At 52.4% G+C, this 24,191-nt stretch overlaps 1 protein-coding gene across 1 annotated transcript; it reads left to right on the plus strand.

Moving 5' to 3' along the window:
• The first annotated feature begins 12,284 nt into the window (after positions 1-12,284).
• On the plus strand, positions 12,285-13,379 carry LOC146421905 (olfactory receptor 14A16-like). The gene has a single exon (XM_085046910.1). The coding sequence runs from the start codon at positions 12,372-12,374 to the stop codon at positions 13,311-13,313; it is 942 nt and encodes a 313-aa protein (XP_084903036.1). The 5' UTR covers positions 12,285-12,371; the 3' UTR covers positions 13,314-13,379.
• Positions 13,380-24,191: the final 10,812 nt, after the last annotated feature.

Here is a 24,191-nt window from a genome sequence, read left to right on the forward strand (position 1 = left end):
GGGCAGAGGGGCAGTGGCACGGGAGCAGCACTGGCAACACCAAGTGCTGCTGCTCCTTGGCACAGCTGCTGTGCCACCCCTGATCTGCCCCAGCTCTGCACACAGACATTGCTGCTGCAGCTCCACAGAAGGGAACAAAAGGGGATCTCTGGTGAAAACTTTGCTGGGAGATCCTTTAGTTTGTTTAAAGCCACCAAGAGCACAGCTGCACATTGACACAGACTGTGGGTCACCACCAAGTTGGAGAGAAACAAAGTGAGAAATGGCACCAAAAAAGGCCTTGCTTTATGGAGAACATTAAAAAAAATAAAACAAAGGGGAAAAAAACTCCCACAACCATACCAAAAAGAACTATCAAAAAGACTTTTATTACAAATGATTTGTGGAAATTGGCAACCAATTCAATGTTTCTGAAATCATCCAGTCATCAGTCTCCACACTGCAGCCTTGAGCTCCTGGTTCCTCAGGCTGTAGATGAGAGGGTTCAGTACTGGAGGCATGTCCTAGGTTGCAATATAGATGTAGTTAAGTATTCTATTACCACCAGCTGTGGGCCGTTAGCTGCTATCACCTGCTAATGACCCACTCCGGATGACAGGCAATGGGCTATCAGGGACCCACCGTGTGACTCATGGACTTATCTCATCCCATTGTGGGATGCTCTGCCCAGGAGGGAGGAACCAGGTGTTCCCACGTGGATATAACCTGGCCTTGGAACTGCCTGAGCTAGCCCTGTCTACTGGGTTCCCAGAGGACGAGAGCTACCACTGGTTCTTCAGCTGGAGACTAGACCTTCACAGGATCACCGCTTCAACTGGACTACTTCAGTTGGACTGCTACTACCACCCTAACAGGGTGTTGGATTGTATCTGACTTTGTCAGTGCTTTTCCTTGTATTATTTCACTTATTTTTAATTTCAATCTTGACTTGTGATCTCCCACTGGTTTGTTTTCAAACCAAAACATATTTTGGCGCCCAACGTGACGCACGACCTGGGGAAACTCAGAAATCCTATCACCATGATGCTCAGCTTATCTAATGGGTGCTGTATCTCGCTCTCTATATTTTTCCTCAAATGGGAAACTATCTGCCTGTCGTATTGCTCCTGTTGCGACCAGGGAATGGCATGAAAATTGCTCTATTGGTTTATTATGCCTATTGCGTGGTAACCTGTGAGGCGATGAATACCATTCGGAACGTATACTCAATTTTATCTGCCTGGCCTAATCTGAGCTGCTACGTCTGGGACCTCCTCAGCAATCACACCCAGCCTCTGGCGTTAGGAGGAGAGAGCGATTTCTTCCAGCATTTCAGGTCAGGCACGGCCGTTTTTGACAATATTGAGTTCCCTCTAGATGCTAAGGATGGCATAATCTTTTTGTCAGTTCTGTTTTCTTTGATCAGCATCGTGTACATCTTGCTGAAGATCAGAACAATATTTTGTCTCCTTGAGGAGGAGAAACAAAGCAAATCAGCAGGCAAGAGGAAAAGAGCCAAAAGAGCAGTCGACGTCTCAACACAGACCAGCACCAAATCAGAACAGCTGAAGCCCGTAGCAGTTGCCCCCGTCCAGAAAAAGAAATCCAAGAGCAAATCAGTCCGCATAGCGACTGATGATGATGTGGCAGGACCATCTCACCCAGCAGAAGAGACAGAGCCGGAGATCATCACTCGCTCTCTATCCCTGGGGGAGCTGCGGGACCTACGGAGGGAATTCACCCGGCAGGCAAATGAGTCCATCTTAACCTGGCTGCTCCGCATCTGGGATGCCGCTGCTAATGACACCATTCTGGACGGAATTGAAGCCAGGCAACTGGGATCCCTGTCCCAGGATGTGGTTATTGACCAGGGGATTGGGAAAACCCAGGAAACTCTCAGCCTCTGGCGGAGATTGCTGGCGAATGTACGGGACAGATACCTCTGCAAAGAGGACTTCCAGATGCACCAAAGAAAATGGAACACAATAGAACAAGGTATCCGATGCCTGAGGGAATTGGCCGTGCTAGAGATCATTTTCTCGGACAACGAGAGATTCCCCAAGAACCCAGATAACATCCAGTGCACTTCACAAATGTGGCTAAGATTCGCGCGGTTCGGACCAGAGATATACTCTCGTTACCTGGCAACACTGCAGTGGAGGGAAGGCGAAGACCAGGTGGGCGTGTTAACAAACAAACTGAGAATTTATGAGGACACTGTCACTGCTCCACTACGCACTCAGGTCTCATCAGTGGAAACAAACCTGGCCGAGCAAGTCTGGAGCTTGATTGAAGAGAGCCTCCAGAAACTAAGGAAAGAGTTCAAAGAAGGATTTTTCCATGTCACACCGAAACCAACCAGAGTCTCTGCCATCAGGAGCAGACGTCCCCCAGCCAGGGAAAGAAGACAAACCCCGCGACGTGACCTCTGGTTTTTCCTTCAGGAGCATGGGGAAGACATGAGAAAGTGGGATAGGAAACCCACCTCCTCCTTAGCAGCCCGGGTACGTGAATTGAAAACAGAAACATCCATTTCAGGAGGCTCATCTAGGTACAACACTGCCCCAGTCTCTTGTGGACAGTACCCCCGACAGAATGGAAAGGATAATATGACTGATCCTCTTGAAGGAACCTCAGGAACACATTTACGGGAGAAGAGCACCACGCACCAAAAACAGGATTAGAGGAGCCCTGCCTCTAGCCAGGTAGAGGAAAGGGATAACCGGATCTATTGGACTGTGTGGATCCGATGGCCTGGCACGTCTGACCCACAAAGATATACGGCTTTGGTTGACACCGGCGCTCAGTGCACCCTGATGCCATCCAGGTATGTGGGGACCGAATCCATTTCTATTTCTGGGGTGACAGGAGGATCCCAGCAGCTGACTGTACTGGAAGCTGAAGTGAGTTTAACTGGGAATGAGTGGCAGAAACACCCCATTGTGACCGGTCCAGACGCCCCATGCATCCTCGGCATAGATTATCTCAGGAGTGGATATTTCAAAGACCCAAAGGGACATCGCTGGGCTTTTGGGATAGCAGCCGTAGAGACAGAAGACATAAGACAACTGAATACCCTGCCTGGTCTCTCAGACAACCCATCTGCTGTAGGACTACTGAGAATTGAAGAACAGCAGGTACCAATCGCTACAGCAACAGTGCACCGCCAGCAATACCGCACTGACAGAGACTCTGTGGCCCCCATCCATAAGATGATTCGGGAACTGGAGAGCCAAGGGGTGGTCAGCAAGGCTCACTCACCCTTTAACAGCCCCATATGGCCGGTGCATAAGTCCAGTGAAGAATGGAGACTGACGGTGGATTACCGTGGCCTGAATGAGGTCACACCACCACTGAGTGCTGCTGTACCGAACATGTTAGAACTTCAGTACGAGCTAGAATCCAAGGCAGCAAAGTGGTATGCGACCATCCACATTGCCAATGCCTTTTTCTCCATTCCTCTGGCAGCAGAGTGCAAGCCTCAGTTTGCTTTCACCTGGAGAGGTGTGCAGTACACATGGAACCGACTGCCCCAGGGGTAGAAGCACAGTCCCACCATCTGCCATGGACTGATCCAGGCTGCACTGGAAAAGGGTGAGGCTCCAGAGCATTTGCAGTATATTGATGACATCATTGTGTGGGGGGACACAGCAACGGAAGTATTTGGGAAAGGAGAGAAAATCATCAGAATTCTCCTGGAAGCCGGTTTCGCCATCAAGAAGAGTAAAGTCAAGGGACCTGCCCGAGAGATCCAGTTCCTGGGAGTAAAGTGGCAAGACGGACGGCGCCAGATTCCTTCTGAGGTCATCAATAAGATCACTGTGATGTCTCCACCAACCAACAAGAAGGAGACGCAAGCTTTCCTAGGCGCCATAGGCTTTTGGAGAATGCACATCCCTGAGTACAGCCAGATCGTGAGTCCTCTCTACCTCATAACCCACAAGAAGAACGATTTCCACTGGGGCCCTGAACAGCAGCAAGCCTTCACCCAGATCAAACAGGAAATCGCTCATGCGGTAGCACTTGGCCCAGTCAGGACAGGACCAGAGGTAAAGAATGTGCTTTACTCTGCAGCCGGGAGCCATGGTCTGTCCTGGAGCCTTTGGCAGAAGGTGCCTGGTGAGACCCGAGGCCGACCACTGGGATTCTGGAGCCGAAGTTACAGAGGGTCCGAAGTCAACTACACTCCCACCAAGAAAGAAATCTTGGCAGCTTACGAAGGAGTCCAAGCTGCCTCAGAGGTGATCGGCACAGAAACACAACTTCTCCTTGCACCCCGACTGCCAGTGCTGGGGTGGATGTTCAAGGGAAGGGTTCCCTCTACCCACCATGCCACTGATGCCACGTGGAGCAAATGGATTGCCCTCATCACACAGCGCGCCCGTATTGGAAACTTAAATCGCCCTGGGATTCTGGAAATTATAACAAACTGGCCTGAAGGTGAGACTTTTAAATTATCTTCAGAAGAAGCAGAGGAGCAAGTAGCACGTGCCGAGGAAGCACCTCCGTATAACGAGCTGCCGGAGAGTGAAAGACGCTATGCCCTCTTCACCGATGGCTCCTGCCGAATTGTAGGCGCAGATCGGAAATGGAAAGCTGCAGTATGGATCCCCACACGACAAGCTGTACAGGCTACCGAGGGACAAGGTGGATCGAGTCAGGTCGCAGAGCTTAAAGCCATCCAACTGGCTTTGGATATTGCTGAACGAGAGAAATGGCCAAGGCTCTATCTCTACACTGACTCCTGGATGGTAGTCAACGCGCTATGGGGGTGGTTAGATCGCTGGAGAAAGGCCAACTGGCAGCGCAGAGGAAAGCCCATCTGGGCCGCTGAGATTTGGCAGGACATCGCCGCCCGGGCAGAAAAGCTGACCATGAAAGTTTGACACGTGGATGCACATGTACCTAAGAGTCGGGCTAATGAAGAGCATTGTAACAACGAGCAGGTGGACCGAGCTGCCAAGGTGAAAGTGTCACAGGTGGATCTGTACTGGCAGCACAAAGGAGAATTATTTCTAGCTCGTTGGGCCCATGATGCCTCTGGTCATCAAGGGAGAGATGCGACATACAGGTGGGCTCGTGACCGAGGGGTGGACTTGACCATGGACAACATCTCTCAGGTCATCCACAGCTGTGAGACTTGCGCTGCAATCAAACAGGCCAAGCGGGTGAAGCCTCTGTGGTATGGTGGACGATGGTCAAAGTACAGGTATGGGGAAGTATGGCAAGTTGACTACATCACCCTTCCCCAAACCCGCCAAGGAAAGCGCTACGTGTTGACCATGGTGGAAGCAACCACAGGATGGTTAGAGACCTACCCTGTGCCTCATGCTACTGCCAGGAACACCATCTTGGGTCTGGAAAAGCAAGTCCTGTGGAGACATGGTACCCCTGAGAGAATCGAGTCTGACAATGGAACCCATTTCAAGAATGGCCTCATAAGCACCTGGGCTAGAGAACATGGAATTGAATGGATATACCACATCCCCTATCATGCACCAGCTGCCGGGAAAGTTGAACGGTGCAACGGACTACTTAAGACAACTTTGAAGGCACTTGGCAGGGGAACCTTCAAAAATTGGGAACTGAACTTAGCAAAGGCCACCTGGATGGTTAACACAAGAGGTTCTACCAATCGAGCCGGCCCTGCTGAGTCCGAACCTTTGCACACAGTGGATGGAGATAAAGTCCCTGTGGTACACGTAAGAGGTTTCTTAGGAAAGACTGTTTGGATTAGTCCCACCTCAGGCAAAGGCAAACCCATCCGTGGAGTGGTTTTTGCCCAAGGACCTGGGTATACTTGGTGGGTGATGAAGGCAGATGGGGAAACCCGTTGTGTACCACAAGGAGACCTTATCTTAAGTGAGAACTCTGTAGATGGTAATAGAATAAGGGGTGGATAATGTCCTAGGTTGCAATATAGATGTAGTTAAGTATTCTATTACCACCAGCTGTGGGCCGTTAGCTGCTATCACCTGCTAATGACCCACTCCGGATGACAGGCAATGGGCCATCCGTTAGCTGTTACCAGCTGCTAATGACCCACCCCACATGACAGACAATGGGCCATCAGGGACCCACCGTGTTACTCATGGACTTATCTCATCCCATTGTGGGATGCTCTGCCCAGGAGAGAGGAACCAGGTGTTCCCACCTGGATATAACCTGGCCTTGGAACTGCCTGAGTTAGCCCTGTCTACTGGGTTCCCAGAGGACCAGAGCTACCACTGGATCTTCAGCTGGAGACTAGACCTTCACAGGATCACCGCTTCAACTGGACTACTTCAGTTGGACTGCTACCACCACCCTAACAGGGTGTTAGGTTGTATCTGACTTTGTCAGTGCTTTTCCTTGTATTATTTCACTTATTTTTTAATTTCAATCTTGACTTGTGATCTCCCACTGGTTTGTTTTCAAACCAAGACAAATGGTCACCATAATAATTGCTGTATGGTTTTAGCTTGCATCAAGATTCAGTGTTGTAGCTGTTGTAATGCCTTATGCTATAAAATGAAATAGAGCTATTGAGAGATCAGTTCCCATCAGGAACTGAGTGTCAAGAAAAGGGGGGACTTGCTAAGGACAGTAGAACACAACAGCACAGCCTTGGAGAAATAAAGGATGTAACTGAGGCCAAGAGAAGTCACACAAAACACAAGCAGGATTCCAGCTCAGCTCTGCAAGGCTGACAAAGCAGGAGTTATGCAAAATATCAATATTGCCCTTACTCAAAAGCGAGAGTCGAGGAACAGCTCCCATCAAAGGACACTGGATGTTGAAGACAGACCCCAAAGGACCATATAAGGACTTGAGATATAGGGTGCAGTCATGTAAAATAAAGTGATACATATCCATCAAGTAAGCAGGGATAGCTCATGAATATGTCATCAGTGTGTGTGATAAAAACTCTCTTCACCTGATGCTCAGGGCACTTCATTAGACAGAGTGTCCTCAGAGTGACCAGCGCTGCAAAAAAGAATGGCTGCTTTTGGATACCCAACACTGTGTTAGAAAGTTTCTGTTCAGCTGATTTCAGTACCAGTTCCAAGAGGTCTTACAGGGTCACAATGGCCCCTTGGTTCCATGGGGTTCTTCAGTTTCAATGCGGCCCCTTGGTTCTGCAGTGTCACAATGGCCTCTGTCACAAGGCCCTGCAGTGTCAACTGTCACCTTGATTCCACAAGGGCCCACATTGTTGCAATGGCCTCTTGGTTCCATGAGGTTCCACAGTCTCAAAATGGACCCTTGGTTCCACAAGACTCTGTGGTGTCACAATGATCTTCTTGATTCCCTGAGGTTCCACAGTGTCACAATGGTCCCTTGGTTCCATGAGGCCCCACCCACTGTGTCACCCCAGGACAGGACACCAGGAGGGATTCATTCCCCACTCCCTGCAGCTCCCTGGCCCAGCTGCACCAACACCTTCTCCCAAGCCAGCGCTCCTGGGCACAGCCAGGGCTGTGCCACACTGCAGCTCCCTGCAAACCACAGCAGCAGCTTGGAGTCCCAAACCCGAGTCACAGACACTTTGCCACTCTTTGTGTCTATATCTGACCAAGAAATGTCCCACTGTGGGCTGCCCCTTTCCTGCAGTCACTGCAATCCTGGGACCATACACGGAGCTCTGAGCCAGAGAAATGGCCAGCGCTGCACCTCTGCTCTGACTCGGGGATGGTGGCAAATGCTCTGTGGGGTGGCTGGAATGATGGAAAAAGGACAATTGGCAGTGCAGAGGGAAACCCATCTGGGCTGCTGGATTGGGGCAAAACATCACTGCCAGGGGAGAGAAGTTGGCTGTGAAAGTCCCTCCTGAGGATGCTCACGTAGCCAAGAGTTGGGCACTGAAGAGCATCACAGCAATGGACAGGGGGATAGGGCTGCCAGGATTAAAGTGTCTCTGGTGGGTCTGGAATGGCCACACAAGGCTGAGTTATTTCTGGCTCAATGGGCCCAGGACAGCTCAGGTCATCAGGGAAGAGATGCAACCTCCAGATGTGCTTGTGACCGAGGGGTGGATTTACCCATGGACAGCATCTCCAGGTTATCCATGAGTATGAAACGTGTGCTGAGATCAAGCAGGGCCAAGCAGGTAAAGCCCCTGTGGTGTGGGGATGATGGTGGCAATATCAAGTCTGGGGTGGCCTGGCAGATCAATGACATCACAGTGTCACAGACCCACCAGGGCAAGCACTGCTGCTAACAATGGTGGTAACAACCCCTGGATGGCTGGAGAAGAGCCCTGTGCCTCATGGCACTGCCCAGAACACCACCCTGGGCCTGGAAAAGAACTTATGTGGGAACAGAGCCTCCCTGAAATACCTGAGTGGGACAATGGGACTCATTTCCAAAACAGCCTTATGAGCACCTGGGCCAGAGAGCACAGGATTGAGTGAGTGTTTCATATTCTCTGTCAGGCACTAGCCCTGGGAAAGCTGAACAGTGCAAGGGACTGCTAAAAACCACCTTGAAAGCACTGCATGGTGGGACCTCAGAAACATTGGGAGCTGCATTCAGCTAAGGCCATCTGATCAGGGAACACCTGAGACTTCACCAATCGAGCTGGCCCTGCCCAATCAAATCCTCCATGTGCCAGAGAAGGGGATAAAGCCCTGTGGTGCCTATGAGAAATGTGTTAGAGAAGACAGTTTGGATCAGTCCTGCCTCAGGCAAAGGCAAACCCATCCCTGGAATTGTTTTTTCCCAAGGGCCTGAGTGCACTTGGTGGGAGATGCAGAGGGATGGGGAAACATGATGTGTCCCTCAAGGGGATTTGATTTTGGGTGAGAACAGTCTGTAATGTTGAATTGTATAACACTGGCTGCTGAATGACACTGCCACTGTTTGCCATAACTCCCATGGACAACAAGGATGGACTCCTCCTGATACACCAGGCATGAGGTCCTGATGCAGCAACCAGCTGACAGCACAGCAGCCCTGCTGCCCTGGGAGACATCTAAGATGGGCAGAACTCACAGTCATGGACTAAATGAACTCAACAATATCTTTGGGGGCACAGCCACTGAGTATGGAACTTATACTTGTGCTTCTGTATAAATATATATATGTATATGTAAACACTTAGAAGGTGTAGGATCTGAGCATGAGTAGATGGTATAGAAAAAAGGTGGGAAATATCCTGGTTCTGGCCAGGACAGAGTTAATTTTCACAGTAGCCAGGAGGGGCATGGCCAGGACCCAAAGGTTATTCTCTGTCACCTCACATCATTGCCAGGGTGGGGGAAAGGGAGTCTCTCTCTTGAGGAGAAGGGGCTCCTTCCAGTCGAGTCAGAGTGGTTCAGGGAGCAGAGGGGTAACACCGATTCCAAGCCAGGGGGAGTGATCAGGGTGGTGGGGCTGCAGTCAGGTGGAGTTGAGCTCCATAGGGAGCATTTTGCTTGTGAATCTCTCTTTTGTACACTTTTTTAATTACTATTGTTGTAATTACTGTTCGTTTTCTTATCTCAGTGCTGTTTTGTGTGAATTGTTCCTATCTCAACCCACAATCTTTACCTTTTGTGTGTCCAGTTCTGCTCTCCATCCTGTCACAAGGGTTAGGGCAAAGGGAGGAAGGAGCAAACAGCAGAGTGGTTTGGAAAGTGTCAGTGGGAGAATTGAACTGGGGAGTACCATTCCTAAACCATGACAGACCCACTTGGTCAGCCTTTCCCACAGAGATGTTGGACCTTGCTCTGAATTATTTTTACCTTTTGGGTTTGAATCATTCCTCTAAAACCATGGAAATTCATGTCCTACAACTGGCAAATTTTTAATTTTTATGGAAATGTTGGGGATTTGGTAAGATAAAATGCTGACATGGTATGTCTAGGTATTTGCAGCCCTGTGCAGAAGGAGCTGGGGATATAAGAATGACAGAATTATAAAATGGCTTGGGTTAGAAGAGACCCAAAAGAGCATCTGGTCCAACTCCCCTTCCAATAGTCAGGGACACCTTCACTTGTTCATGTTACACAAAGCTCTAAACCTTGGACACTTCCAGGGATGTGGTTTCCATTCACTGGGCAACCTGAGCCAGAGTTTTGCGAACCTGACTGTAAAATATTTCATCTTTACATCCAATCTAAATCTGCCCTTGTTAAGCATAAGCATATAGTGCTTTTTTCTGCCAGTACAACCCCTGTCAAAAATTGTCTCTGTCTATCCTGGATTAAGAACACAACATTTTCATGGCTAAACTATAGAGAGGTCAAAGAAATCTCCCAGCACTTTGGCCATGGCTGCTGTCCCTGGCCCTGAGGCCATGAGGAGGACACAAGTGACCCTTGCAGCCCTGGGGCCTCATTGCCTCCTTGTCCCTGCCCAGCAGCCTGGCAGGGGCTGCCCCATGGTCCTGCCCTTGGCATTGCACATCCCCACATGCCAGTGCCCCGGGAAGAGCCCTGAGCACTGAGGGAGGGACAGGATCTGCCTTGCCAGGGGCTGGGGCTCAGGCCTTGGCCCTTTGCATTCCTGAAACACATCCAGCTTTGCTCAGCATCAGAGACACCTTTGCCTTGTTTGTCCCCTCCTGTCATCACTGCCTGCAGAGTTTTGCTCTAACTGAAACCTGGGGACACTTTCTCAGTTGTGTCCCTCACAGAGGCCCATTAAAAGTAAAAGAAACTTTGGAGTTTGAATCTGAGTTCTTGAGAAGTGTTTTGAACATTCTCTCAGGGACTGTGTCTGATGTAAACAACACCAATGCTCCGAGAGGCTCATTACAGTCCTTGTGCTGTTGCTGTGCTGCTGAGCTGGGCTGGGCTCCTGGCACAGAGGGAACTCCTGGCAACCAAGAAGAGCTTCAAAAAGACATTTCTCCTGAGGAGCAGTTTCTCTCCCAGCCCAGCAGGGCTGAGGGCGCTGCCTGCAGGTACCTGAGATGAGTGAAACAGACAGAGGCTTAAAGCGACTGGAAGGACAATTCTGAGCTTATTCATGGAGAAATCTTCACAGCTTCTGACACAGTAAGTCTCTGGCTGCAGGGATCTCCTAAAGCTGACACATGACAGCACTGATATGACTGTAAGGATGGCTCTGCTGGTATTTCTGGTTTGGGGGAGGATGTGCTGCAGAGCGGGGCTGCCCTGGGCACTGTCAGAGGGACAGGGCAGGACAGCTCCTGCTGCCAGGGATGGCTGCAGGCTGGGAAGGTGGGGGTGCAGCCAGGGGTGCCCAGGGCTGTCCTGCAGAGCAGCTCCTGCAGCCGTGAGGGCTCTTTGTCAGGGCAGGGGATCTGCCAGCTGCCCTGAGCAGCAGAGCTCTTGTGTCCCCTGGCAGCCAGCACAGCCCTCAGCCCGGGGGCTCGGGGCCCTCAGTCCCCTCCTGGGCCGGCAGAGCAGCACCAGAGATGAAGGGCATCTCTCCTGCCATTGCCCATTGCCTGCTGACCAGGGCCTGAGGGCGACTGTCCTGCACTGCTGCTGCCTGCGAGGGGCTGTGCAGGGCTGGGCAGGGAAAGGCTTTTCCTCAGGGCTTGGCTGTATCTCTCCTTGCCTTGCTCAGCTGCTCCTGGCATTGCTGACAGGCTCTCTGGCAATGGCAGTTGTAGCTGCAGGGTCAGGCGCAGCCCTTGGGGCTCCTCCTGTGCAGGGTGAGCACAGCAATGAGGTGTCTCAGCTCCCTCTGCCCTGGGCAGCTCTGGGCAGGGCAGGCTGGCAGGCTGGCAATGAAATGACTCTCCTCAAGCAGTTCCATGGCCAGGACCCTTGGTGTGTCCTTGGGGTGTCCATCCAAGCTGTGAGCTAACTTCCAGGGGACACTGGGGGACAGGAGTGTCCTTGGCCAGCAGTGGGGCTGAGACTCTGAGAAAGGCTGAGCCATTTGGCTCTGCTGTGAGTCCCTCTGCTCTCAGCTGTGTCAGGGTGATTTTCAGGGGAACACAGTGAGTGCCCTTGATCTCAGAAAGGGCAGCTGGGAACAGATGGAGCACCAGAGCAGCTCCCCTCACCCTTCACTGAGTTACAGCCAATCCTCTTGCCTTGCACAGTTCTCTCTGTTCTCCCTGAGCACAGCAGGAAATCCTCTCAAACTGCCTTTGGCTGTCACTGTTCCTTAGCCCTGGGACAGGAGATGCTGCCAAGCTCCTCTGCCTTAGGGGCAGTTTGGTCTGATGAAGTCCAGCCCAGGACTGGTCCCTGTCCCCCATTGCCATGACCACTGCTGCAGAGCAGAGCTGACTCCTCGGTGTCCATGGGCAGAGCCACTGCTTGTCACAGCGACAGGGCCAGATCCCAGCAGAGCTCCAGGCATGGGGCTGGAGGAAGAGCTCTGAGAAAAGGGAAATTGGGTGGCACAGTGTGGGAGGGGCAGGGCTGGGAGAAAGGGCTTGGACATTGCTCAGAAAACTCTACCCTGAATTATCATGTTCGCCTCCTTGACCAGGTCCCCATGGCCAGATGCTAAAAATGTCCAACAGCAGCTCCATCAGCCACTTCCTCCTCCTGCCATTCGCAGACACACGGCAGCTGCAGCTCCTGCACTTCTGCCTCTTCCTGGGCATCTCCCTGGCTGCCCTCCTGGCCAACAGCCTCATCATCAGCGCCGTAGCCTGGAACCACCGCCTGCACACCCCCATGTTCTTCTTCCTGCTCAACCTGGCCCTGGCTGACCTGGGCTCCATCTGCACCACTGTCCCCAAAGCCATGCACAATTCCCTCTGGGACACCAGGGACATCTCCTACTCAGGATGTGCTGCACAGGTGTTTCTATTTGTCTTCTTCCTTGGGTCAGAGCTTGCCCTCCTCACCATCATGAGCTATGACCGCTATGTGTCCATCTGCAAACCCCTGCACTATGGGACCCTCCTGGGCAGCAGAGCTTGTGCCCACATGGCAGCAGCTGCCTGGGCCAGTGGCTTTCTCTACGCTCTGCTGCACACAGCCAATACATTTTCCCTGCCCTTGTGCCAGGGCAATGACCTGGGCCAGTTCTTCTGTGAAATCCCACAGATCCTCAAGCTCTCCTGCTTACACTCCGACCTCAGGGAACTTGGGTTTCTCATTGTTAGTGCCTTTTTAGCTTTTGGTTGTTTTGTGTTCATTGTTTTCTCCTATGTGCAGATCTTCAGGGCTGTGCTGAGGATCCCCTCTGAGCAGGGAAGGCACAAAGCCTTTTCCACATGCCTCCCTCACCTTGTCGTGGTTTCCCTGTTTATCAGCACTGGCTTTTTTACCTACCTGAAGCCTCTCTCCATCTCTTCCCCACACCTGGATCTAGCAGTGTCAGTTCTGTACTCCGTGGTGCCTCCAGTACTGAACCCCCTAATCTACAGCCTGAGGAACCAGGAGCTCAAGGCTGCAGTGTGGAGACTAATGACTGGACGATTTCAGAAACATTAAAATGGTTGCCATTTTCTGCAAATCACTTGTGATATGAGTCATATTTGATAGCTCTTGTTGGTTTGGTTGTGGATTTTTTTTACTTCGTTTCAATTTTTCAATATCCACTAATAAAGATCACTGTGCCAATCCTCATGTTGCTTTTCTCCATCTTTGCCGTGACCCACAGTCTCTGTCAATGAGCAGTTGTGCTCTTGATGGCTTTAAACAAACTAAAGGGTCTCCCAGCCAAGTTTTCACCAGAGATCCCCTTTGCTTCCTTCTGTGGAGCTGCAGCAGCAATGTCTGTGTGCAGAGCTGGGGCAGATCAGGGGTGGCACAGCAGCTGTGCCAAGGAGCAGCAGCACTTGGTGTTGCCAGTGCTCCCGTGCCACTGCCCCGCTGCCCTGCTGCCCCTCGTGTTGCTGTAGGGCCTGAGTGCTCTCGGGGTCGCTGCCAGTGCTGGGGGTGGCAGTGCCGGGGCTGCAGCAGGGACAGGCCATGGGCACTGCTGGGGCACAGCTGACGCCTCAGGGCAGGGCCTGGGGGCTCGAGGCTCCTTGCCCAGGCTCTCTCCAGAACACGCCCAGGCCAATGCTGAGCAGAGAAAACCCCCGTGAGCAGCTGCAGGGTGGCCATGGGCAGGCTGGGGGCAAACAGCATGGCTGGGGCTCTGCAAGGTCCCTGGGGGAGCCGGGAAGGAGCAGCAGAGCAGGGGCTGATCCATCCCCACTGTGCTGGACAGCCCAGGGCAGCGTCCCAGAGCGTCCTCATGGAGCTGCCAACAACATCCCCCCTTGGCAGCCCTGGCCTCTCCCCCAGCTCCCAGAGCTGCTTGATCCTTCCAGGCAGAGACACAGCAGCACTGGCTCAGGAGCCCTGTTTGCATTGCACACAGCAGGCGTGAGCACCCCATGCTGTTGGTGTGGGGAGATGAACCTGAGTGAGCACAAACACCATCAGCCCTGGGGGCCAGCAAGGGCTGGGGATGGGAGGGAAACCACTCAGCTTTGTTGTGACCTCTGAAGTCAGCCAGAAAGTTTGTTCCCATGAGCTGTGAGTTTCCTGTCCCACTGCAGATGTTGTTGCTCAGAGCCAGGGCTGCCTGGCAGCCACCCCCAAACAGCCCTGAGCATTTCCTTTGCTTCACCTTTGCTTTCTTTCCTCCTTCCTCATCCACATTTCTTCCTCTTGCCCTCCCCTGCAAACAGCCCATCCCTGTTTGCCCTTTCCTCTCTGGCCCTACTCCCCATTTCAGTTCCTGACTTGGCACCATGGGAACATCCCTTGGTGAGCAGGATCATCCTACAAGTGCTTCATGGATTGTCTGCAGGGTCCTGCAGTGCCTCGTGCTGTTCCCTTGCCAGAGGCAGCACAGGCCAGGGGGGCACATCTGGACTGCTGTGTGTGGCTGTGAGGCTCCCTGTTGTGGGGCAGTGAGGAGGAGCTGGAGAGGCTCTGCAGGACTGACAGGATGGGCTTTGGGGCCTGTGGGGAGAAGCTAAGGGCCATGGGCTGCTGGACCTTCAGAAGAAGAGGCCCAGAGTTCATCCTGCAACTGCTTCAAGGGTGCTTTCAGAGAATCACAGAATCAACAAGGCTGGAAAAGACATTTGAAATCAAGTCAGGCCTAACACCACCTTGCCTGCCCTGAGCCTCCTCTTCTCCAGGATAAACAACCCCAGCTCCAAACTCAGCCACTCCTCACAGCACTTGTGTTCCAGACCCTTCCCCAGCCTTGTTGCCCTTCTCTGGACACACTCCAGCCCCTCAATGTCCTTCCTAAACTGGGGGCCCAGAACTGGACACAGCACTCGAGGTGAGGCCTCACCAGTGCCGAGTACAGGGGAAGAATCACTGCCCTGCTCCTGCTGGCCACACCATTCCTGATCCAGGCCAGCTGCCATTGGCCTCCTTGGCCACCTGGGCACACTGCTGGCTCATGTCCAGCCTGCTGTCCATCAGTGCCCCCAGGTCCCTTTCTGCCTGGCCACTGTCCAGCCACTCTGTCCCTAGCCTGTAGCACTGCAGGGGTTGTTGTGGCCAAAGTGCAGGACCTGGCACTTGGTCTGGTTAAACCTGACATTGTTGGATTTGGCCCCTGGATCCAGCCTGTCCAGGTCCCTCTGCAGAGCCCTACTACCCTCCAGCAGATTCATACTTGCAGCCAACCTGCTGTCAACATGGTTCCATGAGGCTCTAGAATGTCACAATGCTCTCCAGGTTTCCATGGGGCTCCAAAATGTCACAAAGGCCCCTTGGTTCCCTGAGGTCTCACAGTGCAGCAATGGTCTCATTGGTTCCATATGGCCAAAATGGCCAATTGGTCTGATTGGGCACCACAGTGTCAAAATTGTTTCCTTCATTCCATGAGTCCCCACAGTGTAGCAATGACCCTTTGGTTTTATGAGGTCCTGCAGTGTCACAGTGATCTCCATGGTTCCACAAAGCCCCACAGAGTAACATTTGCCCCTCTGTTCCATGGAGCCCTCAAATGTCACAATGGCCCCATCTTTACATGAGGTCCCACAGTGTCACCATTGACTCCTTTTATCCAGAAGGTCACACAGTGTCACAATGCTCTTCTTGATTCCATGAGGCCCCAGAGTACCACAATGGACTCCTTGGTTGCACAGTGTTACAATGGACCCATGGTTACACAAGATCCTGCTGTGTCACAATGGTCTTCTTGATTCCATGTGGCCCCACAGTGTCACAAGTGTCCCCTTAGTTTCACAACACCTTGCTGTGTCACAGTGGCCTCTGAGGTACATGAGGCCCCAAAGGATCATAATGGCCCATTGGTTCCCTGAGGCACCATAGTGTCACAGTTGTTCCCCAAGTTCCACGAGTCCCTGCAGTATAACAACATCCCCTTGGTTATGTAAGGCCTGGCTGTGTCAGAATTAACTCTTTGGCTCCATTTAGCCTCACAGTCTCACAATGCCCCTTGGCTCTATGGTGCCATGCAGTGTCACTATGGTTCTCTTAGTTTCACGAGGCCCTGTTAAGATCCAATTATTCAGGTTCTTTGGAAATACCTCTGCCTGAATTAAGGTGCAAACAAGACCATATTCCAGTCAATAGTATGGGTTTTATTTGATAGTAAATATGAGAGAGAGAGAGGAAAAGAGAGAAAAGGAAAAGTAGGAAAAGAGGTGGGGGGGACAGAAAGAGGGTGACAGAGACAGAATAAAGAAAATATCACCATCTGTGGATCCCAACAATGTTGCATTGATCCTCTCCAGCTGGTCTTCTTGCTGGTGATGGTCCCCCCAAAAGCACAGAATGCCTTGGGTTAATATACACTCAGGCCAGGGGCAATGTCCAGGCATGTCCCCCCAGGGGAGGGGGCAGTCTCTAGCAGCAGACTCTGCTTGCATCACCTGCACTCCTGTGGTGCAAGGCCTAGCACTTTGGGGGTCTTTGATGGATTGTGACTCCCCCTCAGCTCCTCTCACATGAAAGTCCTGTGGATGTGGTCTGTGGGGTTGGGGGTTCCACAGCTGGGCAGTTTGTGTGACAGAGGATGGATGGGTGTTCATTGCCTCTGACCAGAGGTTACACCACACACCCCAAACCTTCTCCCCCCTCCACCTCAGCTGGGGGGGAAGTTTGTGCAAACCTGGATTCTGTAAGCTGTGCTCTCGCCCACCCCAATACTCAGCCAGGGGTGATTCTCAGTGCAGGTGGTGGCTTTGGCCTTTGTGGATGCATTCCTTTCCCTCAGCCTGAGATGAATGAATAATAGGTTTCTCTTTATCTAATCTCAGCAGTTTGACTCTCAGTCCAAAGTCCCAGTCAGGTATCTTCAGGGATGCTTCTTTGATAATGGCTTCTTTATACAGTTTTTGTTATAATGAGCAAAACTTTGTATCAATGTTTGAGGCATGAACTATTTTAGCCTCTGACAGACATCCAGTCACTATTAATAATGTAAGATTTAGAAGTATAAAACTAGTGAGTAATACTAATAAATAGTAACAACAACACCACAAAATAATCCCACAAATCCCAATACACAGCATCACATCAAAATGACAAACCTCATTTTTCTTTACTGTCACAAGGCCCATGAAAACAAATCTTCTTAACTTTCTCCACTCATGTCCTCCCCACCAGATAAGCGAGGCAGTTTTCACTGTTTAATACAAGTTACAGTTGATGGTGGAGGGAAGAATGAGGAGACACCACCAATTTTCATGTCAAACCCAGCAGGTCAACTCCAAAGAAGAGAGAATAAAACAGGATGCAGCAGGAGCTGGTCAGATGTTGTTCTAAAGGATCCCAACATCACCTCCAAGCAAACAGGAGGGAAAAATAAACCCCTAAAAACCAGTGTGTGTGTTCAGGGACTCAGCTGTGAGGAGCTGGACACACACAGAGGCAGCTGGAACAGTTATTTCCTCAGGCTGAGCTTTCCAGCCAGGGTACTCAAGTCAATCAAGTGCTTTCCCAGAGGATTCCATGGTTGCCAACCACCCTTCAGGATGTGGCTCACAGGAGCACAGGTCCTTTTTCAGGTCAGAAGAGCAGCAGGAATGACAAGAGATGCCCAATTCAGAGCTCTGCTCAAAAACCTGAAAAATAAAAATCAGTAGAACTCTGAAGCCCAGCTGTGGGCCCTGGAATCTCAGATCCAAGGGAAAACTGGAAAGGCTTTTTGCAAGGATTGACATGGTGTTGTCTGTGGTGGTTTGGTGTTCTGAGGTTGCCCTCGTTGAGGACAATGGCCCTCGGACGCTGCGGCTGTCCGGTTCCTTGAGGCAGGGGAACCCGGCTAGCAGGCGGGTATCTTCCCCGGGGTCGGCGGCTCGACCCTCGCTGTAGCCACCCGACGGCGGCTTACCCAATCCCAGGGTGCCCCGATTGGATTTGGGGGGACCCTTTGCAGGGTAGGGGAACAGTCCAGGCAGGCAGGAGGATGAGGCGGCGACCCCCACGAAATAAGACCAGTCCCAGGCGTGAAGGAGCAGCAACAGTCCTTTATTTGAAGTGCAAGCGGGGAAGAACTGTTGTCGCCCTCGGGCAGAGGTCCGGTAGGGTCCGGGGTCCGAAGCCTCTGACCACGAGGGCAAGATGGCACCGAGATGTTAAAGGGAGCCCCGGGGTTTCCTGGGGCAGGAATGCAGGGGCGGGGCCAATCAGGCCCGGGGAAACATGACAGGCAGCAGGGGGAGCAAATTAGAAACAACAAGGGAGGGGAATACATAGAACCAATCAGGGGAGCACAGCAACAGAACAAGCTAGAAGCAGGGAGGCAACAGGGGCGGAGAGGGGAGGGGTACAGCAAACTTTCAACCTATAAACCAACACAAAACTTTGTTGTGGGAGGAGGGAGGGCGGCTCAAGGCTCAGCCTCGACTGAGCCCCAAGAGATCATGTCCTCAGCGGCTCCGGCCTCCGCCACATTGACCTCAGTCAATGGGATTCCGCATTGGGCGGCACCGGGCTGCCGCCCCTCCACACCTCCCCTATCTTTACTAAATAAGGAGGGAAATTGTTTAATTAAACATCGCTTAAACAATGCTAAGGAAGCGGTAATTAATAATAGAGCAACTAAAATAAGGAAAAAATCTTTCAACAAAGAGACCCCCCACCCCGGCAGTCCAAGTCCGTCTAGAGCTTTGTGGGCCCATCCTTTGACCGTTGATATGGTCGAATTCACCGCCTTTTTGACTCCATCGACTGTATCTTCAAACCAACGGCTGGACTCGAAGGTGATGTCAGAAAGCAGAGCATTCATGTCTTGCAACCGTTGGTGGATGGAGCGGCTTTTCGATGATAAGTTGAAACAGCACAGCCCTTCGAACTGCTAGCAACCGTGGCCATGTGCGAGGAGGAGAAAGTCTATTGCCGCTCGATTTTGCAAAGTCGCTGCTTTAGTGACTTCCACATCGTGTAGGATACCTACAATGGCCTCTGATGTCAACTGTGCCTGTCTCACCACCCAACATTCCAGATTGCCTAACTCTCCCAAGGCCTTGGCCGCAGCAACCCAAGGCAGAAAGGCAGATACAGCAATGCGTTTTCCTTTCGACCAATGATAAATTTCTGTGCTGCAATCATCAAAATTGTATGGTTTTGCGACCGAATTGTTGGACCACTCCGGGAGGAGGGTCATGTTGGGTGTCGCCAGGGTCAGACGGCCAAAGGTGCAAGGTCCTCCTACGAGATGGGAGGGGATTCCCGTCCAGGCACGTTCCCCACAGACCAAGAAAATCCCCTTAGGGAGCCGAATTGGGTGAGGGTAAGCCAAATCCGGAGATGAAGGCGATTCTAGATGGGCAATTTGGGCGCACCAATTCTTTGCAATATAATTTTCATTGCCTTGTCTCAGGCCCTGGTAAATTTCCTTGTTGTGTGCCTTACTTGGATCGTAGCCGAAGTGCACACAAAAGGGAACTTTCAGCGAGCCCAAAAGCTGAAGCTCTTGGGGCTCTCGGTCCATCGGCGCCAAACCCATTACCCACTTCCCCCAAAGGGCAAGGGGGTTCTGGATGGGCAGAGGGATCTTGATCAACAAGTGGTCCCATACATACTCAAAGAAGTCTGCTTGCAATTGATGGGTCGATTCCCATAATTCTACAAGGGGACGTGGGTAGTCTTCTACCTGGACTGGGACTCCCACTAAAGAAGATGAGAGCGGGTTTTGGACCACATCCGTCGACATACAAAGATGATCACTCCCCATCGCCTTGGCCAGGGTCACCCAAACATTGGCGGCTGGCTGTCTCATGACCCACTCGCGGCTTGGACTGCAGGTGATCGAAAGGAGCAGCAGGAGGCGCAGCATGTTGGCAGGTCTGGCTCCTGCGGGGTGGGGAGCAAACATATTAACGAAAGCAATCAGGTTGGGGATGGGAAAGGAAGGGGAAGAGGAAAGGCCATAGGGAAGTGGGGGAAGGAGAGTGGGAAGCTGGCTCAGGGATCTCCTGGACTAGACTGCAGCATGAGGCGACCTTGCGGACTGGACGTGGACGCAGCCTTGGAGGAGATGATGGCGGCGAGGAGTTCTTCTTCTTTCGACGCCATTGGGCTTCTGTCACGTCCTTCTTCACCGCCCGCGGTGAAAGGGGTCCTGCTTTCAAGAATGGCTTGACAAATTTCCCTGGGACCCACCTCGGCCCTTCCGGAGTGGAGACGCAGCAATAGCCACGCCCCCAGATGACAAGCGGAAAGGGACCGATGATTTTGAGGGAGTCCGGTTCTCTAATCAGGACAAGAGGACGCTCCTTCAGCTTGGCTCGCGTGTGGTTGGCAAAGTGGCGAACCACCGGGGGGTCCGGCTCTTTATCAGAGCAATTGAGAAAATTTAGAGTAAAAAGAGCCCTGGCGAGCCGATTTGCCGGGGTCTCTGTTTCAGGGCCCCCTTTTTGCTGAAGCAGCACCCTCTTGAGGGACTGGTGGGCTCTTTCCACCAGGGCCTGACCCGTTGCTGAGTGGGGAATCCCGGTGGTATGGGAAATCCCCCACTGGAGGAAGAACCTCTTCAGTGGCCCTGAGATGTAGCATGGGCCATTGTCCGTCTTAATTTCTCGGGGAATGCCCAGGACGGCGAAGGCCTGCAGGAAGTGCGAAATCGCATCCTTCGCCTTCTCACCCGAGTGCGCGGAGGCAAAAATCACACCTGAAAAGGTGTCTACACTCACATGCACGAACTTTTGGCGGCCGAAATCAGGACCATGGGTCACATCAGTCTGCCAGAGCTCCCCACTGTTAAGCCCTCTGGGATTGATTCCCGATCCCATTGATGTTATGCCGAGGGTTGACATTGGGGACAGGTTGCCACAATGGCCTTGGCTTGGTCCTTTGTTATTTCAAACATTCGCATCAAGGCCTGGACATTTTGGTGAAAAAGTGCATGACTCAACGATGCCTGTTGGAATCGGTCGGGCACGTTGGCAACATGCACAGGTGCAGCGAGCGTGTCAGCTACTCTGTTCCCTTCCGTTATGGGACCCGGAAGGTCAGTGTGCGATCGTACATGCATGACATAATAGGGTTGATCACGCTGGGAAATGGCTATCTGTAGCCGCTTGATCAAGTTATTAATTTGAGGGTTGGAGGAGCCGGACAGCCAACTGTCCTCAGCCCTGGAGACAATCCCCGCAACGTAGGCCGAATCTGTAATTAGATTGAGGGGGCCGGGAAAGCGCTCGAACACCCTGACGACGGCTGCAAGCTCGGCCACCTGAGCGGACCCAGAAACCACTTTGACATTGCTTTCCCATCGCTCTGTCGAGGGGTTCCACCAGGCGATTGCTGATTTGCCAGAGACGCCTGAGCCATCAGTGAAAAATGTCACGGCGTCGAGGGGTTTCATACTTCGGACCCTACCACAAACAATTTTGAGTTCAGAAATTGAGAATATTTTATGTCTTGGGTACCAGGTTACCACCTGGCCGGGGAAAGACTCCAAAGCCATTTGCATCTCCTCACTTTTTTGGAAAACAAATTCGAATGATTTCGAATCAGTTGGAGCATGGATGTACTTGAAATCGCACCCTGCCAGAACAGCAAGACGGGACCTCGCTTGTCTAACGAGCTGCGCCATCTTGTCCTGTGGCGTGACCAAAACTCTGGGGGACAACGCAGGCAGGAAGACCCACTCAATGATGAGGAGCTTCCACATGTCCTCCGTGTCCTCATCATCCCATTGAAAGATGAGCCCAAACAAATGTGGCATTTTTCCCATTATGGCCAAATTAATTGGTAATTTGGGGTCACATCGGTGAATGTGGCACATTTGCAGGCGGTTTTGTACCTTCACAATGGCTTGCCGCGCCGCCAGAGTGAGGGTCCTGGGACTGTTCAGGTCACGGTCTCCGCAGAGCAAAGAAAACAGGGGAGTCAAGTCGTCTGTCGGTATACCAATCAAGGGCCGAATCCAATTGATTGCTCCACACAGCTGATGGAGTTCCTGCAGGGTAGAAGGATTGTCGACAATTTTAATTGGGAGAGGTCGGATGGTTCTCTCCTCTATTTTTGCACCAAGGTACCTCCACGGCGCTGTCACCTGCACTTTGTCGGGCTGAATCTCAAAGCCCATGCTTTCTAGAGCCCCCACGACCTTAGAAAGCACTGTCCTTAAGATGGAATCGGTGGGAGAACAGACCAATACATCATCCATATAATGGACGATGATTGACTCTGTTGCTGCCTCTCTCACCAGTGACAGAATGCGATCGACATACCACTGGCAGATGGTGGGGGAATTTTTCATCCCTTGGGGAAGCACCTTCCAGTGGTAGCGTCGCATTGGGCGAACCCTGTTGGTAGAGGGGACAGAAAAGGCAAACCTGGGCGCATCATCAGGGTGTAGGGGGATCTGGAAGAAGCAGTCTTTTATGTCCACCACTGCTATCTTCCAGTCCCGCGGGAGCATTGAAGGGGAGGGTAAACCTGGTTGGAGGGGGCCCATGTCTTCAATGACCTCATTGATTTTTCTCAGGTCCTGAAGGAGCCTCCATTTTGTCCCTCCCGCCTTCTTGATCACAAAGACGGGAGAGTTCCACGGACTGGTAGAAGGCACGATGTGCCCCCTGTCCAGTTGCTCCTTCACGAGCTGCTCGAGCGCTCTTAATTTATGGATGGGGAGGGGCCACTGTTCAACCCAGACAGGGGTGTTGGTTTTCCAATTCAGAGCCTGGGTTGGGCGCTCTGCAGTGGCCCCTAGCAAAAACCCTGGGTTGGTGCCAATTCGACCCGGGTACCCCACTGAGACATGGTGTCCCTTCCCCACAGGTTAAACCCAGCATTGATGATAAATGGGCGCACGGTGGCAATGCGGCCCTCTGGTCCTTCAATACAAATAGGAGCTGAGCTCCGCTCCGCGGGGGTATATCCTCCCACACCTCTAATAGACTCTGCCACAGGCTCCTTGGCCCACGCCAACGGCCAATTAGATGAGGAAATGACCGTGACGTCTGCCCCGGTGTCCAACATGCCCGAAAGTTGGACGCGAGATCCCCCTTTCGGAAAAAGGCGGCAAGTGAGCATTGGCCTGTTTGATCCTACCGTTTCGGACCAGGTAACAAGCGGATGATCCGCAAAGGAAGCGTGGTGTGGAACGACCTTGACTCGCGCGATGACCTGTTCCTGCGAGAGATTAAGAGGGGGGTCGGCTACCAAAACCTGAGCTGGAAAGAGTCCAGTCCGGTCCACTCTGACTAGAGAAGGGACGATGGAAAGTCCCTCGGGTCCTTCTTCTGCACCTGGAAGAACACAGAAGAGTCAGGGAAGTCGCTATGCAAGTATAAAATGGAAAAGTCTAGTCCGGAGAGAGTTGAGTCCACTGCGACCCGAGCAGGGTGGAAATCGCCCGGGTCGAGGCCGGCCGGTGCGCTGCAGCGTGAGGCCGGCATCTCACGCTGCGTGTTTAGTTTCCCTGGCCAGCAGGGAAGGAAGGTGAGAAGGGGGTAGGGTCACGAAGGGAAGAGGGGGGAGGGCGCTGGGCACAGGCAGGGGCAGGAGAATGGGAAAACTTAGAGATTTCCTCGATGGGAGTTGGGCAGTCGGCAGCATAGTGGCCCCTCTTCCCGCAGCGGTTGCATGTTGTGTAGGGGCTGCAGGGACCGCGGATGGCCAGCGCCTGGGAATTGCTGGAATTGAGAGCCTTGACGGCTGCAAGCCGCCGGCAGGCGCTGACCATCTGCGCGATGGTAGGGCGCGGGTCATGGGGCAGAGCGAGGATGATCTCCTTGCAAATCACATTGGCTCTGGTGATGGCGCCGTCCACTAGCAGCTGGTCTCTGATTTTGTGGTCCGGCACCTGATGGTCGATTGCTGCCTTCAATCGATCGACGAATGTGACGAAGGATTCTTCGGGGCCCTGGAAAATCTCTAAGTATGGGACAGTTGGGGCATCCCCTGGAGGGATACCAAGAAGGACCCGTT

The sequence above is a fragment of the Lichenostomus cassidix genome, unplaced genomic scaffold, assembly GCF_008360975.1.
Source record: "Lichenostomus cassidix isolate B80296 unplaced genomic scaffold, HeHo_3.0 HiC_scaffold_46, whole genome shotgun sequence".
In the NCBI taxonomy this organism is placed as follows: domain Eukaryota; kingdom Metazoa; phylum Chordata; class Aves; order Passeriformes; family Meliphagidae; genus Lichenostomus; species Lichenostomus cassidix.